The sequence below is a fragment of the Strongylocentrotus purpuratus genome, unplaced genomic scaffold (genome assembly GCF_000002235.5).
Source record: "Strongylocentrotus purpuratus isolate Spur 01 unplaced genomic scaffold, Spur_5.0 spur5_scaffold_11, whole genome shotgun sequence".
In the NCBI taxonomy this organism is placed as follows: domain Eukaryota; kingdom Metazoa; phylum Echinodermata; class Echinoidea; order Camarodonta; family Strongylocentrotidae; genus Strongylocentrotus; species Strongylocentrotus purpuratus.
The window spans coordinates 6,899,802-6,919,305 of NW_022145596.1; the positions used below are offsets into that span (position 1 = coordinate 6,899,802).

At 37.2% G+C, this 19,504-nt stretch overlaps 1 protein-coding gene across 6 annotated transcripts; it reads right to left on the bottom strand.

Annotated features, from left to right (window-relative positions):
• Positions 1-11: 11 nt before the first annotated feature.
• LOC115922186 (translation initiation factor IF-2-like) lies at positions 12-19,418 on the bottom strand. 6 transcript variants are annotated; one of them, XM_030980497.1, is made up of 5 exons: positions 15,909-16,138; positions 3,343-3,452; positions 2,405-2,467; positions 912-1,281; positions 12-307 (listed from the first exon to the last, which is right to left on the bottom strand). In XM_030980497.1, the coding sequence occupies exons 1-5, from the start codon at positions 16,018-16,020 to the stop codon at positions 27-29; spliced, it is 936 nt and encodes a 311-aa protein (XP_030836357.1). In that variant the 5' UTR covers positions 16,021-16,138; the 3' UTR covers positions 12-26. The 6 variants fall into 6 exon arrangements, with proteins under 6 accessions (XP_030836357.1, XP_030836356.1, XP_030836355.1 ...); XM_030980496.1 differs by having other exon boundaries at positions 12-310; XM_030980495.1 differs by having other exon boundaries at positions 906-1,281.
• Between the last annotated feature and the right edge of the window lie 86 nt (positions 19,419-19,504).

Below are 19,504 nucleotides of genomic sequence, written 5' to 3' on the forward strand. Positions count from 1 at the left end.
CGTGATCAATGATAATTTCCATCCTTTTAATGGCTAGATGAAATGGTATTACCCTTACCCTTCGTCAACGTTTCTCTGCTGTTCCTACCATCTCCACGAGGACGCTCCGGCCTCTTAGCTGGCTCAGAACCAGTGCTGCGTGGCACATCACGCCAGTTCATCTCACGTTCGCTGTCTCGCGCCGGCCGGCTATCCCTCACTCTCCCGCCTCCTGAGGCGTTGCGTCCCCTGTCACGGTCCCGATCTCGGCCTCCCTTGTTTCGAGGCTCTGGGTCCAGCGGAAGGGGGATCCACTTTTGTTTCTTGTCTGCTTTGTATAGAAAAACAATGCAGTTTGTGAGTAGCAATAATCACATTTCCAAACAAAACTACACAGGAACTGGTATCTTATGCACATAGGCACCCAAATTCTTACTCTACACCTCCAAACTTCTGCAGTTGTAAAAGGAGGCTAATGCAAACTAAATCTTTACGGGCAATTAAGACTGAGTTCCCAAAATAGCCTATATTCATTCCCATTGTGGGAAATACACTAAAGCTAAATTGCAGTCAGGACGTAATAGAAGACTATTTCAACCTTTTGCCTAGGATTTTAGCTCAAGTTATCATCCAATAGCAACAGACCAAAGGTTATATGTGGTCACCTTTCAAGGCTGCACATACTGTTTCATTTCAAATAAAATTGAGGGCTCATACTAGACACTGACGCATGATAATAATAAGAATACTCAGTTTTTACATAGCGCTTATTACAATCACTAAGCGCTTCCAAACTTGGAGATTATTACACTGGCTTTAGCTGTGCTGCCATTCTGGCGCTCTAGCATTTCAAAGAATTAATTCCTGCCAAGTGAAAGAAAAAATTCTTGTCTTTTGTCACCACTAACATTCACATCAATCTATACCTTTACCACGATTTTTCTTGTTTCCTTTCTGTCCATCAGCCTTTCCATCCTCCATCTGCTTGTCCTTCTCTGAGGATGACGCTGTCGACCGGTGGGCCTTGACTCTGGGAGACGTGACCTCCTTGGTGACCTCCGGAGCAGCTGCAGGTGTAGCTGCTGGAACTGCAGGAGGAGCTGGTGGTGGAGCCTGGTCCTCTGTGGCAGGCTTAGGTGACCTAGGCGAGGTAGCAGTAGCTGTAGGGATGGTAGCGGAAGTGTTGGGCGTAGGGGCAGCCTCTACCTGCTCGGCCACCAGTGGGGGCGTGGTTGAGGTGGCAGGAGGGGTCTTGGATCCGGAAGGGATGGTTTCCTTCTTGCGTCTGGGAGATTGGGGGTCCTATCGATACCAGAAAAAGGAGCATAAGATGAGACCTTATATATCGATGGTATACAAAAAAAAAATTACTTTCCAACTGAAATCGAACCCTTTTATGACCTCTATATAGAATATTAAACACATCATAAGTTCTATGACATATTTCCAAGCCAAAGTGAAAATGACAAAATTCTGCACACATCTGCACATATTTCCGAAAGGCTTAAAAGAAATATTTTAGACGTCTGTAGACTACTACCATAATTATATGTTTTGTGAATAATTTTGTATACTCTGTTGATGTGGCAAACACAAACAACAAATTGAATGTAGTCTGCTACATTTTCCCCCCTACATGTACATTGTAAGTGAATTTATGTATTAATTACTCTTAACTTTCATTCTCCCCATAGCACTCAAAGTTGATTTTTTTTTTTTTTTTAAACAAGTAAAATAATACCTTTCACATGATGAAAAGATTGAGAATGACATGGACATACAGGAAATAACAGAGCAACTTTAGAATACCTCATCATAAAAACTGATCAAACATGTGTAGAATAACCAACACTACACCAATGAAGCTTCATAGATGACTGCTCTCAATCAAAGAGAAGACATTGATATGACAAAAGCATCCTTTTTGCTGGTACCCAATACCACTACATCCATCAATCAGAGTCCACTCAATGGTAGAAAGGTCTTGGTGCGGTTAAAAGTAATTTGCATTTGGTTTAGCATTTCATTTGTAAGATAAATTGCTTCCTTATTATACCAGGACATTATACCAGGAAGAACGGATTGAAGATTTCCTACATAGTATTTTATAAAAAAATATTATACTTGCAAGGATACGTTCACTTTCATGGACCGTTATGTCTCATGCAAAAATTATGTTCTTGCTCAGGGGATCCGTTTTTTTTATTGAATGATGTGATAATTTGAATTTCCTTAGGGGGAAAATATTTGTTTGATTTCTTCATCTTCCAAGGATTTTTAAGTGCTTTCCTGAACTAGATCACAACTCGCTCTTATTTTTTAATTTTTTTTACCTAGCTGTATCCTTTCTTGCTAATTAATCACTTCTGTAACTTGAAAATGAGTGAAAGTGGAAGAGAAAGATAAGCAAAATGAGTCAACTTACGGATCCATCTTTTTTTGCAGCACCTAGAGAAGGCCAGCTGTTCAAGTCATTGAAGTCACTCGCCTGCAACAAAAGACAAACACAAATATTCACAAGTGCATTTTATGTCACGCATAACATTCCATATCAAGAGTTAAAACCGGACTCCAGAAGTTAATATGCTCTGCAAAGCCTCATATGTGTTCAGAAAGTTCAAAACTCCAGAAGCTAAGATGCTCTGCACATTCTGGATGATGACATCAAAGTGGGCGGTTTTTCATTAAAATTAGTTTTGAGTATCACCTTCAGGTCTCTTTAATATTGGAAAGGTTATTGAGGAAGTACTTGTAATAGAGAAATAAAGCAAAAGATGACAATCATAACATATGGTCTTGAATCTGCTGGTTATAACAATCCAGTCTATATATGCATCATAACCCAGTACAAAGACGGATATCACCTTCAGCTAAAGTGAGGTATTACATTACTTCCTACTATAAATAAATCTGTTTTTATGCAAATGAGAAAATAAAAATAATATTTAACAGATTAAAGGCTTGAAGCAAGTACAAGTAAATATTAGATGCAGTCTGAAACAGAAAAGGCAGTTTATATTCTAAATATTGACAGTCATTTCAGAGTGGGAGAAACGAAATGAAAGCGTGTATCTCGTTTCTTTCAAGTGAATATGCGCAGGTTTTGGTTCATACTACCAAATCAGCCATTTTCTGCATTTTTTACAAGACCCTTTGTCCAACGATGGTCAATGTCATGAATACGGTGTATTGCCTCTTCACTCTGTCTGCTTATGATCAATTAATGGAACAAACTATGGCCTGGCACGGTCAACTTTCATCACGATGTGTACTGAACGCATACGCTCCATGCAATGTGGCAGTAGACAGTTTCAGTCTGCCGTGCCGTGAATAAGGAGTAAAATGTATCCATATGCCACTTACCACACTGTTCTTGCCCTTGGAAGCAGCCTTCACAACGGACGGAGCTGCAGCAGCATTCCCTGGTACAGACGCAGCAACGACGACGACGGGTGCCGGGCTTTCCTTGGGTTCTGTCAAGATAAAACAATGAGATTTTCAGTGAGCATGTAGCTTGGATCTAGAACTGGGGGCGTTTCACAAAACTTGTCATCAGTAACAAATGACAGTTTTTGTTATAAGCTACTGAAATCCTTGCTTTTGATTGGTTATCAGCAGATTTGTCACTGATTTTTGTCATTTGTCATTAAAAGAAGGCTTTGTGAAACGGGCGTAAATATTCACTTATGAATGAAAAAGGCCTATAAACTTAAACAACAACAACTGGTATCAAACTGATACCTGACTAAAGGTATTGAGCGAAGCAAGACATAAACCAGACTAGACGGAAACATAAATCATGTCAACTCTGCAACAGAGGTATGGTAGAAAAGAATTGTGAAAAAGATCATTATTGGGAAGCTTTGACAGGGGGAAAAAAAATCTTCATCAAAAATTTAGACTACATATGAAATGTGTTTGAAATTGAAGACTTTATGGACACAGTTCCTAGTAGGACAATTGAATACACACTCTTTATTTAAAATGAAAGGGGAATTAATTAGTTTTATTTCCTCTCAAGAATATTGAGGTATCATACATGTACATGTAGCTCAATGTAGCACTGATGTTAGAAACCTGTCTCATCCTCTTCTCATTCCACTATCCATATAGGCAAAATATTGTACTCTGAATTCTCCGATCCATAAAAACCAAAATTACCAAATAACAAAAAATGCTATTCATTGATACAGTCATATAAACAATATCAGGAAATCTATTCAAATATTTACTTCTTTGAGGGAAAGTATTCAATCAGAATTTAAAACCACATTTAATGCTTCAGTGAGTTTGATTCATATTTTTGCAAAGCCTTTTTCATCTATAATAAAGCAAAATCCAAGTCATCTCAGGGGTAAAAAAAAAATCAAATTCAAAGTGATGGAATCTCACTTGTCAAAATCCCTATTTTTTTTTTAAACTTGGGACTAATTAAGGTCTGCACAGCATGAGCTGTCCTGATTTTCTCATTTTCTAATTTTTTCCCCACACTCCAACGATCCCTGAGAATAAACTACAAAATGAACATGTTGGGATCTTCAGCTAATCATCGGTCGCTCTGACATCTGTAGCCTTGACACGATTTTGCATGGTTCTTCAGCACAGTTACAATGTACATCGTGAATCTCTGCAGTTATGACATCATTGTGCATTATATGCATCGGTGAGCAGGATTTCTGCACTTTAATTCACAGCTGTTGACGTATCATGTCACCACAAGCTTCACTATCATGTAATTACATGCACTGTACATGTCGTTCCTTATTTCAAAGTTTACATTTAAAAAAGCATATCAAAGGAGGAGCATCAATCGAACCCAATGTGAAATGTGTTTAAAATTCCAACATCTTGCATTAAAAAAAAGGTTGCTCTCTGATATCAGAATAATATTTGCTTGAAGCTTTCCTTTAAAGCAACAACTGCCACTGCAACATGCTACAGAAATATTAGCAATAGGCGATTGGCTCATGTGACATGAAACACTTCCTAGTTGGACAAGTCTTTACAATTTATTTTTAACCTGTGGAATTCGTTGTCCACAGATGGCAGGAACTTAAACCAGTTAATAAGAACTTCCCTGATCAGCAGTTTGACATAAAAGTGATCTTGATCTTGTTTCATAATTCACTCAAATGAGGCAATACTTTAATTGCATAAAATACTGCTCAAACTTTACAATCATTCGATTATCCTACCAAGAAGATTCTGTAGCTAACATTTTACATCACTGTCGAACTCCAAAAGCATGAAAAAACGTAATCATAAACAGTAATTTAAAGCACAGCCAGATGAATATCTTGATATCTTTAAATTATTCAAATTACAAGTGTAGCTTACAATGACAGTTTCTTTCAATTAAATATTCAATTCTCATTAACCACATTATCACTATTTACTCTAGAGTCTAGACCAACTTCTCAACAGTTTCCCTAGAAATAACATCGAACCTGCAACCCAGGTACTAAATGTTTACGCATTCATACTACATTTTGCACTTGTCCAATAAACCATGACAGACCATGACAAACCAGTCAAGCAGAACTCACGACAGAAAATTCCCATGCATTCTTTGACTTTCAATGACGGGATTACATGTATGGCCGGTCAACTTAAGATTCTCTTAGCCTTATTCTGTAAGGTATATAAAGCTCACATGCTCAAACAAGTATATTCATGGGACCCCATCAGTCAGTTGCCTGCACCACTGAATAGACCAGTTCACGGTTAGCACATTTCCATAATGACCCCGAATATCCACAGATCTTCAAAACATTAAGAAGTCCCACTGTGTACATTTTGAAACAATCACTCCTACAGCGATGGAAGTGCTACATAAATAGCCTTTGTTTCCCCTTTTCAAAGAATACTTCCACCGAGTATCATGGAGTGCACTGCTTGTGAATAAATGAATAGTGATTACATAACTTTCATGAGCAAGTATCCAGTATTTTGTCTACTGTGTATTTCACAATTTGGTCTGCAATGACCTTAATCTGCTCATGCTCAGCTCAGACTGCAACTACAGTATGAAGTGGCTTATTGCATCTCTTTTACTTTCATACTGTGCATGTTGTAGCCGTGGTAAGACGGCTCCTGACCCTACTGGTTAATAACCATGAATGACAGCATGTGGATCAAATTCATTGAGCTCTAAAGCTCAGAAATCTCTCTTTATTATTTCTAATATCTTTTGGTTTCAGACACTTCGCAATAATAATTTTATAAGTGCCCACACATTACATCAATCTGTTTCACTGAAAACAAAACTCCCACCTGATATGATTTTTTTTTCTCTCACAGCATAACTATAAATTGCCTTAGCATTTATTAAGTACTATCATTTTCAGTTAAACATAAGCTAAGCTACGTTATCCCTTTAAAAAACCCATTTAAGCCACTTCTTTCCAAAAACGCCATTAAAAGGTAGAAGGAAGTCAAACATTAAATAGCCTTTAACAAAAAAGAAGGTAATTTACACACAAAACCAGTGATAGAAATGAAAAGAAAAAAGAAAAAAACAGGTGCACATGTCGGCATGGCAAACAGCTAGCAGAAAGAATATAACTTCCAAAATAACTTGTGAAGTCTCACAAATCCTTACCTTTTTCGAACGATAAAGATAAGCAAAAGACATGAAAGAAAAAATTAATTATAATTAAGCAACAAGAATCTTTAAAAATGCAAAATCTTAAGTATATCTTGGATATAAAGAAATAAACAAAGGACAAACAAATTCTCCCATGTTGGAATTTTTTTTTTTTTTTTCGTAATCCAAAATAACAATATTTAATTAAAATGGAGGTGATGGGACTCCCTCTTCTTTGAAACAGCATATGATCATATTTGACATGATGTTTGCTAAGTAAAGTGTTCAATATGGGGCAACAGCCTCCACTCTGAATTGTTACAATGCAAGTGCAAATCCAATTATCCCAATGTCAACCAGTCAAATTCTTTTATTTTATTTGCATTTGGGGTTTCATGATTCATGCACTAATGTGACAAACATGCATGTGTGGGAGAAAAAGAAAAATAATGACAGCTCAACTACTGTAGTCACTGGTGTAGAAAGTCACAAGTTTGAGGCAGAGAAAAAAATATTGGAAAGTAGAGATAAAATCATTCCTGACAATTTTTTCTCACTTTTATTAGGAAATGGAGAGCAATTTTTTACAGATTATTATTTAAAAATGCATCCCCAACCCCTCAACCCTACTTTGTTCAGTGTTATGCACATGTGACACCTGGCTGGAATACTCCTCAGGGAGTGGAGAGGTTGCACACATTGTATGTGGGCAAGCCTGAATCTCAAGACCAAAGTAATATTTCTGTAAAGCATCATTTTTTCATCATTTTTATCAAATCCATTACTTATCATTTCTCTATAAATTTTGTGTACATGTTTTTTTTTTTTTAATCACTTACAAAAAAAATCCTCCATACTTACTCATAAGACTTGTACTGGAAAAGTTCCATACATTTCCAGACACAGCCATACTGAAAGTTGATAATTCCTACATATATCCTAAAAATATAGTCTTCTCTTTCCTCCTCTGACGATAGGAATCTGATCAACTAGTCTAACATCTGTCAATGTATCCAATAACCCATTAACACCAAGTGCATCAGCATAGGCATACAATGTAACTACCAGCTGATGTATATCATCAATAAAAATATAATATCCAAGACCGTAATATAGGTTCCATATTCCAAGAGTCTTCAGTACAGCTTGTCAATTCAAATTGAATAGTCCCGACATTACCAATGTCATTGATAATATCCTTGATAATTTGCGTCCAGCTGCACAAAATGTGACACATCATTTCATCTTCCAGAAAAATGTTGCCACATGTTAGCAGGCCGGTCTAATTACCCCTCTGCCAAAATCCTTTTGCTGCTTCCACGTGTTCTGAAGTAGGCATATGGAATGCAATGGAAGGGAGGTTGTATGGCGTCACCATCCCACCAACGTACAGAATGTCAGCATGAGGCTGTACAGTATAAGCCCATTGGGTAGGATGAGAGAGTTGCCACCTGTGCACTAGATTTATCTATATAAAGGGGTAGTCAGTAAATACAGAATTTCTTTTCTTTACCTTGGTGACAGGTGCGCATATCTAGAATAAATTTCTACGCCATCGAACTGCTGAGACCCCCCCCCCCAAAAAAAAAAAATATATATATATATATGTACATACAGTCAAACCTGCTTTAGAGACCACCTGTATAGAAAGACCACATTTTTCATTTCCCTAGGAATTGTTTTCTCATTAAACCTGTACATACTAAAGGAACCTGTACATAAAGATCACCTGCCCATAAAGCCCCCCCCCAAAAAAAAAATACATACATTCAAACCTGCTTTAGATACCGCCTGTATAGAAAGACCACCTGTCTATAAAAGATCACATTTTTCATTTCCCTAGAAAATGTTTTCTCAATGAAACCTGTACTAAAGGAACCTGTACATAAAGACCACCTGCCTATAAAGACCATTTTTCTTGTCTCCCTTGAGAGGTCTTTACTGGTTTAATTGTATTTTATCCCTTTATTCTTCATGTACCGTAATTAACGGTGTATAAACTGCCCTTGTGTATTAACCGCACCCCTCTTTTTCGCCCTTATAAAAAATAATATACCGGTAAATAAATAAATAAATAAATATGCCGACTCTGTCGACTCTGTCGGCAGGCAGCAAGCCAGGTCTGTGTTAAAAAACCCACGCGGAAAGGCCTTTCATTTAACTGCGAGGTGCAGCTGAATGTGTAAGATCATTAATGTAAATTAAAACTAGATGGAATTCGACTGCGCGCAGTCGAAAATGATGCCTCCGTCATAGAGCAATTTTACAAACCAAAACAGAAGAAATTTTTCAAATTCAAGTTCAATTGTAATCCATTAACAGGTTCTCAGAATATCGTGATTAGGCCTACAAGCAATTTCTCATATACATATATGACCCTTTGATCTTTGACCTCATGACCCTAAAATCTACTCAGTTCATTGGCTCTGCAAGATGTCCTGTGTTAAATAGTAATCCATCTGTCAGTTCTAATGAGAATGAGTTCACAAGCTATTTTAGCATGCATAATGACCCATGACCTTTGACCTTATGAACCAAGAATCTACTCAGTTCATTGGCTCTGCAAGATACATAAATGATCCAAGTTTGGCAGGAATCCATCAATCTGTTCCAATGAGAATACGATCACAAGCTATTTTTGCATACATAATGAGCCGCATGACCTTTGACCTTGACCTCATGATCCCAAAATCAAATCAGTTCATCAGCTCTGCAAGTAACATACATGACCTAACTTTTGCAGGAATCCATCAATCTGTTCTTGAGATAACGCGATCACGAGCTGTTTTTGCATACATAATGTGCGCTGTGACCTTTGACCTCGTGACCCCAAAATCTAATCAGTTCATCGGCTCTGCAAGTAACATACATGACCTAAGTTTGGCAGGAATCCATCAATCGGTTCTTGAGATAACGCGATCACAAGCTGTTTTTGCATACATAATGAGCCCTGTGACCTTTGACCTTTGACCTCGTGACCCCAAAATCTAATCAGTTCATTGGCTCTGCAAGATACATACATGACCAAAGTTTGGCAGGAATCCATAAATCGGTTCTTAAGATAACGCGATCACGAGCTGTTTTTGCATACATAATGAGCCCTGTGACCTTTGACCTTTGACCTCGTGACCCCAAAATCTAATCAGTTCATTGGCTCTGCAAGATACATACATGACCTAAGTTTGGTAGGAATCCATCAATCGGTTCTTCAGATAACGCGATCACGAGAACGGGACGTACGTACGTACAGACGTACGTACGTACAGACGTACGTACAGACGGACGGACGGACAACCCGAAAACATAATGCCTCCGGCTACTTCGTAACGGAGGCATAAAAACATAAGAGGACCTAGGATAGAACCTTGTGGTAAGCCGTGTAAAAGAAGAAAAATTGGAGGAATTATTATTATAAACTACATATTGAGATCTATCAGAAAGATTACTTTCAAACTAAGATGACAAGACAAATTTGAGTGTTGTTTCTGAGTGGTGATTCAACACACCGATTACTGAGCTGGGAGACATTGCCAGGCATAGCGCCAGGTGGAGGGGAATAAATCAAAACCCTAAAAAAAAAAAAAAATTAAATTTAAAGAATTTTTTCGGCGGCAAAAAGCTGCGGTTCATACACCGTTAATTACGGTACGCACATTTCATGCTGTCATTCTTTCTACATGTAACAAAAAAAACCATTAACTGATGCATGACGTGTCGTTAGAACGATGGTGATAGTGATAGCCTCTTCAAAATTCACTTCTAATAAATCAGGCTGATTGAATGTGCATGTAGTTTTGTTGATGGTATGGCTGTTGAATTTATTGTCTAGACAAACATCAGGTTGATTGAATGTGCATGTAGTTTTGTTGATGGTATGGCTGTTGAATTTATTGTCTAGGGTAAATGACCTCATATGCATTACTATCTTGACTGGGCAAATGCAACATCCAAAAAAATTGTAATCTGAAGAAGAACAAGCGAAGAAAAAAACCTCACAAAAATGAATACACCTGGGACTACATTTAAGGAACCGACCTAGCTCTTCATAATGCTTGGTTAATTATAAATAGAGTGTACAATTTCTGTCAAATTCACTCAACAGATAAAACAGTATGACTTTTAAACAAATCTAGCAAATGATTTTTGGCTTGAAAGGGCATTGAAAGGGCATTCAAAGCTATAAAAATGGGAATAATTGCTTGAACTATGTTTGCAATGAAATTAAGGGTACAATTGAGATACTTGTCAACCTACACATGTGTACATATCATTTTGTTTGCTGATCTCTTCACAGATCTATACAAGTCTAGGCCTAAAATGAGATGTTGCATAAAAATGAATACACATACATGTACATTGCCAGGGCATGTACAGTTGGCTTTCATCATTTCATAAAAATGCAGAAAATTGAACCAGGGTTAGTTAATGTATATATCTAGTATAGTATTACACTGCTTTCTGTAGCAGAAATGCATAGTAGCACCTATGTGCTTACTTTGAGTGTGAGAAGCTTACTACAATATACTGTAAACAGGTAGAGTATACTCAGTACCTGGGTGTGATTCATGATGCATGCATGCACTGGATAGACTGAACTTGGTATCTATTCTACAACAACACAACACACTGATATCTGTGTGTCGTACGTGCACGTAGTAAGAGTACTTGGTGTGTAGGTTGTACCATTGTCGTCACAGAGAGTGCACATCTCATCTACTTGGTTTTTTTTTGCTACTGATATGATGTATTATGATCACACATGTGCCAAAATATTTTGTACAGGTTTGCCGATTTTCTAATTATAATAATCATCTCATTGAAAATACATTGGGTTAAAAATTCAGAGAAAGTGTTGGATATACTTTATATGAATATAAATTATAATATTCAATTTAGTGCATCAAGAGAATTTTAAAAGGACATTTTATTGGTAGCATTAAAACCATCATGTCACAGTTGACAACCTTTCTAGGCAAAATAGTGTCAAATGAATACATTTATAATTAAATGTGACATTGATGTTCAAAACAGCTAAATGATACCAGCATGCATGAAGTAGACAATATCATGAATTCGGTGAACATATGCTACATGTACCTGACAGTCTGCCACACAACACATAACCTTGCAGAGGAAACATTTATTTGCATTTTTTAATTTTTCAATTGAGACTACTTGAATTTGAAAAAGGTGTGTCAATAACAAGCCTACATTACATGTATGTGGAGCTACACTGTAAACTGTTACATTGCGGCCGGCAATATTTTTTTTGCCACGAGTGTTAAGTGTTCCCGGTGTTAAGTTAGTAATTCATCATTTAACAAATGTTGAAGTTTGTCATGGTACCTCATGATAAATGAAGAGATTCACTTTCACTTAACTAGCATAAATAAATGTATGTGAACTTGCCATGCATGCACAAGATTTCCTGTTATCACAAGTTTCATAAATAAAGACATTGTATTTAAATTAGAAAGTAAACCATAATATTTTAATAACTCTTGTTTTTCAAACGACTTTCTTGCAAGATATCACTGGTCCACTCATGTTGCATGAGACCATAGTACTGAATGAACAATGCTTGCTTATTTCTGGAAAATTGCCAACTGTGATTTTTTTTCTCCCTCCTTCCTGCACTACTTGAGACTTAAATTCAGACCCATTACAGCCTAAATCTTGATGTTGCTTTAAAATGTAATACAATACCTTGTAAAAGACAATACTTTGTATAAAGTGGCATTGACAGTGATTCTAAATAAACACAAAACAATCCTTATACCGGTGTATTAAAATTCCCATTTGATAGGGAGGGGATGGGGGTTAGAAGAAACATGAAAGTATTGCACAATTCTAAATCATGAATCTTTCTTGTTAATTAAAAAAATTGAACATTAAGATTGATCAGGAAACAAAACTGATATTAACTTGTCCTTGTCAGGCATGGATGACACTCAACTGAAACAAAAAACTCCCCATTGAAAGGGATGAATTCTTTAACAACTTTTTAATAATAAACTTCATTCATAGTTTTACTGTGTACATCAATTTTTTTAAAAATCATAAAAAAGAATAAAATCAATCAGGAACCAACACAGAACTAGAGGAAAGTGAATGTTCTGCTGGACAGCATGGAACAGAATCAATGGAAAAGGAGACAAACGTCTCTCAAAGCCAAGACTAGGTACGGCCCATATCGGCCAAAGATAAAGTAATCAAACAATTAGCAGCCAATGGCGGCTACCATATTTGGATTGGTGACAATTGCAATATCCATGATTCCACTCTGGGAATTACCAAAGGCTTCTTGAATGACCTTTGTGCTCTTTAATCAGATACATGCAATGATGTACAAGCAGTAACCTTAGACCATGAGATATGTCTATGCAGTCTGTGTACATGATGTAGGTGTGTGCAAGGTTGTGTGTCCGTGTGTGTGTGTAACTGTGTACGCACTTGTCCCTGTTGTTATCAATAGATTGTAAGACCATGCATCCATGAGCACATTCATCTCAACAAATTTCAGCTCAGTCAAGTTAGTGCATGTGTACATGAAGCTATAGGCCTATACTGTTAAGTACATGTATTTCCATTTTTTTATGTGAGCGATTCAAGATTTGTTTCAAGCTAATATAAAATTTTGATAATGGACTGCATTTCAAAAGAAATTATCTTTTAAAAATGTAAATTAAGAACTTTTTTTTCATGGAGTAGATCGATTTGTATTTAAAAAGGTGCTGAAAGTCATTTTCTTTTGAACCATGTGTTCTCCTGCTCGACATGCAGTCATGCCACGAGGTTAGATTTTCTTATCTTTTTTGTTTGCTTGTTAGTCAGCTATTTTCTCTTCCACCAGAATCGTTGAGCAGATATTGTCCTTTTGGATAGAGAGTATAAACTTGAACCTGTGAAAGTTTTAATTTTAGTCATTACTAGAACTAAAGATAAAGTTAATTAACTTTAAAATACTATCATTGTTTACATGTACATTGCACAGGTTAATGGCGCACATAATGTGTCATCATCATGATATCCAGACCATACATATGGCTCTACTGATGAACGTAAACATCAACAACAAATTCCACATAGCTACCGACTTGCGGATACAACTGCGTTGGCCTACATGTACAACATGACCATGATCATGAACACAGCTGTTACTGAGCATGAGTATCATTACACACTGGTTCCTTGCCAGTGTACAACATCATTCATGCTAAGTAAGAGTGTGTGTGTGCGTGTGTGTGTGTGTGCATGTTGGGGGAGGGAGGGGGTCAGATAAAATAAGATGCATGTGCAAAGGGCAATTTTTGCTGACAAGGGCCAAGGAGACAGACAAAAAGATATTTCAAACCCTGATCCTACATTAACCATAACCCTACACTAACCCTAACCCCCGGAGTCCCTGACCCTACACTAACCCTAACCCTTGGTACTGATACATGGCAGGGTATTCTATAGCTAGCAATGTGTTCTCACCATCAGTCTATCCAAGGTGGTATCCACAAGTATATTTATTAAACCTGCTTGATCAAGCAAATCAGCCAATCATTGAATGTATCATGTTTTTACAGAATTAAAAACACCATCAATTCTTCACACTGTATGCTCACGTTTCAAATTCCCTATTAGAATGGGGAAGAGAAAAAAGAGGAATTATGAATTCTAAAAACTGCACAAATTGATATCATCAATTATCCAAAAAAGGATTTGTTTCCAAGAAATCCCTGCAATAATGGAATTTAACAGTGGTTGCTCTTACATTTAAATTCTTGCACAACTATGAACTTTATTACTAACCATACAAGCTGAATTTCATATCCAATGACTTGCAAGATAAACACTGGGGCATAACTCTACAAACCCACAATTATCAGGTGCCAACTCATTTCAGACTATTTTGCTGTCTTACTATTTATTGGCTACCTCCACGATAATACAGTGTGCATTTCTATTACCATTCTGCTTTGGTTCGATTTATATTTGTTTGTATTTCATTTATTTGAGCCCGAGCCATTCAGCTTATAAACTGGGCACCGACCATGCCCATTGGAGCCCAGATTTGATTTCTCCCATCCGGTCCACCAATCCCCCCATGCGAGACTTGGCTCAATTTGTCTGAGTATTTTTCTTCTCAAACATGTACATGCAGGGTCATGTTTTGATCGCAATCACATACATGTACAATTGTACATGTATAATTGCCATTGCAGTTGCGATTGTGAACCTGTAACCTACACGTTTGATGAGGAAAACACTCTCACTATTTAAAAATAGGCATCCAACATTAATCTTCCATTAAATCATTAAATATCTATTATTTGTAGAATAAAATTTCACCTCAGACCTGGTGTAAAAATTGAAAATTCTAGCCATCTTTCCGACTTGCTCAAGCCAATTTTTAGGTACATGTATCTGTATTGTTGTCTCACATGTAGAAATTTATCGAACATCAGGGCCCGACCAGTTTTCAATCACCAGGACCCCAGTTTAAAGGAAAATTGTGATAATTCGGTACTCATTATACTTTTAAATTTTATCTTCTTTTTTTTTCTTCATACATTATACTTGTATTGTCTTGCCCTAGATTCATTGCACACCATTTGTACATTTCTTGTTGAGGATATTTAAATAAATCTAATTTATATAACCATGTATTTTTTTTACAGTAACCACCACACTTTTTCCTAAAAAAAATCACAACATAACCACCCTTTCTTCATCTTGTATACATTACCCATGAATTCTTGTTTTCTCTATTACAGAAAGAGTCACTCTGCATCACACATATCTGTCTAATTATTATAAATCTGCATGTTGTTTCAAATTGCTTTCACTTTCTGGCAATAATTTTCTCAGACATAAGACAAAAATCCAATAGGATACTATCCTATTGGGATGATTTTACCGAGACTTTCTGCTCCATGTAGGTATTTATTTGTTGCGTCTTGTGTTTGTTCATTCTTTCTCTATTTCTTTATGCTGCTGCAATCGTGTTTCATTTAATTGACAGCACCCATGATTAACTTAGAGAGCTGATAATATTAGCTAGTGAAAGCCAGTGACAATCTAATTCAATGCAGGCAGGCAAACAAAATTACTGGCTACTTATTATTTTTACTATGTAAAAAAAATTGTTGATGCTCTTTGGACAAGTCATCAATAATGATTACTTATTTACTTCTCTCCTGCATCTAATCTGTTTAGAAAATAAAATGGGATTCGAGAAGTAAAGAACTTGCTAGAGTTCTACAAATTATCTAGAAAACAAAATCAGATTGTTTTAGATTTGCAGACCTTAATTTTGACTACATCTGAATTTGTAAAAATATATCAAACTTACCTGGAGTAATGACAGCAACGGGTGTTGGATCAGGAGTGTCGTCCGTCCCATCACCGTTCCCCACTGGAGGCCCCACTGGGGCACAACTGAGTTTATTGGTGCTTTGGTCCATGCATTTACTTTAGGGGGTGGAGCAGGAGTGGCTTCAACCGTGCGTTTCTTAGCCGCATCCTTCTTGCTCTCTTCCGACTCCTTGGAGTCTTTCGTGGAAGTCTTCTCTATCTTCTCTGCCTTTGGACTCTTTGCACTTTTCTCACGCGGACCATTAAACTGTCTCGAGTTAGTCCTACCTCCCCCGGATTTATTAGCCTGGTGGGATTTATTATTGTGGGATAACTGTCTTTGAGTGGAGTTTTGGGGCTGCTGCTTTGAAGCGGCCAATGTTGCTGCAGCAGCTGCTGGTGTAGGCGATTGTACATTGTTTGGCACTACAGCAGCAGCGGTTGGTGTTTGCTTGTTCCTATGCCATGCATTCACCTTGGGAGGAGGCGCTGGCACAAATTTCTTTTTATCTTCAGTTTTCTCTGAATTCTTCTCCTCGTCCTTCTCCTCGTCTTTTCCGTCTTGTGAACCTGGGGGAGGAGCAGATGGATTCACATTCTCTTTAGATTCCGAGGAGTCCGGCTCGGAGACCTGCTCAGAGACGTGCTCGGAGACCTGGTGGTTCTCGTTCTGGAGTAGGTCTTGCGGTACTTTCTCTGGTGGTCCCAACACAGCGCTGCTGTAGCTCGCCTGTTTAGCCACTTCAGTAGCCATGCCTGAAGCTGTGTTGTACCACTCCAAAATCCTCTCAAATCCTTATAGTTTACAGGTGCTCTTGTTCGACTTTGAAGCAACTGTGTCTACACAGTCGAAGTAGGGTTCTTCATGCTTGCTGGACAGCCATCATGAGATGTTATACATGAACTCTCTTCTGAAATGCCAGAAAGTTGTAATATCTTAATTTGAACAGACAGGAGAATCTGAAGGTAAAGAAAAAAAGTGAAATGGGCCATTCCATGAGAAGAAGGACATGACATCAAAAAAAGAAATGTACCTCTTATGTTAATTCTTTGATTTATCACTAACCTTATGCCATGGATGTTCATAAAACATTAGGGCCTTTCAAATTCAATACAATTTTTTTTTCATTTTTGTTGATTTCCTAAGATCTCAAACTATCATCAAAAACGTACATGTGGGACTGTAGCTGAAAAAACCCAATTTATTGCAGATTACACAGGATTCTTGTAATATTTTTTCCTGAAAATTTCGCTAAATGGAAAAAGATGAATATATTTCCATATTCTAAGGGGTCCTGTGGTATTTAATCTATTACATAGGGTGAAAATGGCCTCCGGACAAAATGTAACGCGAGTTACCGTAACGTGAGTTACCGACATATTTGCTTCCTGCATTTTACTAGTCCATTGTTTCTTATCTTTAATATTGTGATCTTATACTAGTAAGTCACAACCTACTATCAAATTAAAGTAGGAAAGATTTTGTCAAGATTGTGTAGTATGAGGAGAAAAGAGGGTCTCGTAGAATTGACCATGTCCTTTTTTTGTAACGCGAGTTACCGAAATTCAATAATCCAAGAATCTAAAAATTTTTGTTCTTCAATTTTCTTTTTTGTTTCATTCAGTTGTTCTATATCTACCCTGTCCATGTTTGAAAAAGTATCTTGTATATCCTAGCAGTTCTAAAGATATAGGCACATTATCGTGTCAATGTACCCATTAAGTGTAACGCGAGTTACCATGGAATGGCCCAAATGGTGAACAAAATTATTTTACAACTTTACTCTGGGAGTGCAATTCATTCATTACTAAAAGTTTATAAAATAGCACCACCCCCCCCCCCCCCCCACACACACACAAATATTGAGAGACAAATACCATGCCTTCTTTGTTTAAACTGAAGAAAATAAATCAATTATCAATTTACATTAATCACTATAACAAATACAATGACCCTTTAAAGACTTGCAAAAAATAGCAGTCTCTTTCTTTAGTATACAGTGAAAAACGGACATTTTGCTGAATGAAATTAATTGAAATTTTAACATGATTCTTTTTTATAACATGGCCCCTACTCGTTTCACAGTACTATAAGAATGATCAGGGGACAACGGTTTGCCTAGCCATGGTTCCGAACGCAATGAATTCATGCTTCGTTCAGCAATGCTTCAACAATAATTTATTTTCTTTTGGAAAGGGGGAGGGGGTATTTAAATTATTCCTAGATATTCCCATCAGGACCATAGAAAAATATAAGGCTCGGCCCGGAGGCATGGTCATGGGAATTACTCAATATTGTTAAAGAGATATTACATTTACTGTTAAATCATATTCATTAATAGGGGCGATGGTCAGAGAACGAGGATCGTCTGCATATACGAGGACTTCTTCGTACACGCGGACAAATTGGGTCTTAAAAAATGAGGATTGTCCACGAAAATTTTCCCCAGTTCATCGGAAATATGAAACATCTGCGAAAATGCAGACAAGTCTGTCAGCGTTAACATAGACGATCCTTATTTTCGGACCAGCGCCCCTACCGACTCATAACATTGAATATAATCTAACACTGTTTATTGCAGATCAAGAGGAAGATAATCATAAGAAGGATGAGAAGAGGGTCAAGAAGAACAGGAGAACGAAGAGGAAGGGGAGAAAGAGACAAAATAGAAGAATCAAGAAAATTAGAAGAATAAATAGAACCTAGATCTACTAGAATCTAGCTAGGGCCTAGACTAAACAGTTTAATAAAATGCAAAGACTAAATTAGACTCTGACTTAAGTTGTACATTATTTTTAGTTCTCCCTTTAAAAAAGAAATCACTTTTTACAAAATATGGAGAAGTAGAGAAGCAATGAAAAGGTCAACATGTGCACAAATTGCAATCCATACATTGCCATATGATTCATGTTCCGATCGCGCACATGTACAGTATCATGCCCGTGATCCCGCACAAAATGTCCATTCATATTTCACACATAGCAAATGCGTACACAAATGCTACACACACGCGGCCTGTACACCACAGGCGATAGCAATGTGAAATGCATGAAAAACAAGAGAAGATTTCAAGCATTTTTTTATAGATCTGCTCATAAACAGTGAATTATTATGTATACTAAGATAATAAATTACTAAATATTGCTATTATAATGACATAGAACTGAAACATTAACAAGAAAAATACATAAATTTCAACATGGACCATTTTTTTTTGGCATTGCAAGCCACGGCATTGGGCCATATGTACGGGCGGTCAGGTAGGGATTTGTACGTGTCCTTACCGTTCTCCTTTTTACTATATGGCGCGTTTCGGCTCCAAATTTCTGCTCACAGAGATTCCAATATATGCTCAGCTAATATGGACCCTTTTTGTCTAAATGATTTCCATAGAAATATGCGGCAGTACTATCTAGTCCTCAATCTTTATCACAGTATTTTCATAAATTCCGTTCGTTTCGCACTCTGGTCTGTGCACATGTCGCCATTCCACGGAAAGAGGGTACCTTGATTAACGCGCATGCGCGGCGCGATCGACAGCTCGAGCCCCTAATAAGTGACGTCAAATTGGTATCTTTTTGCATGGTCTTTGA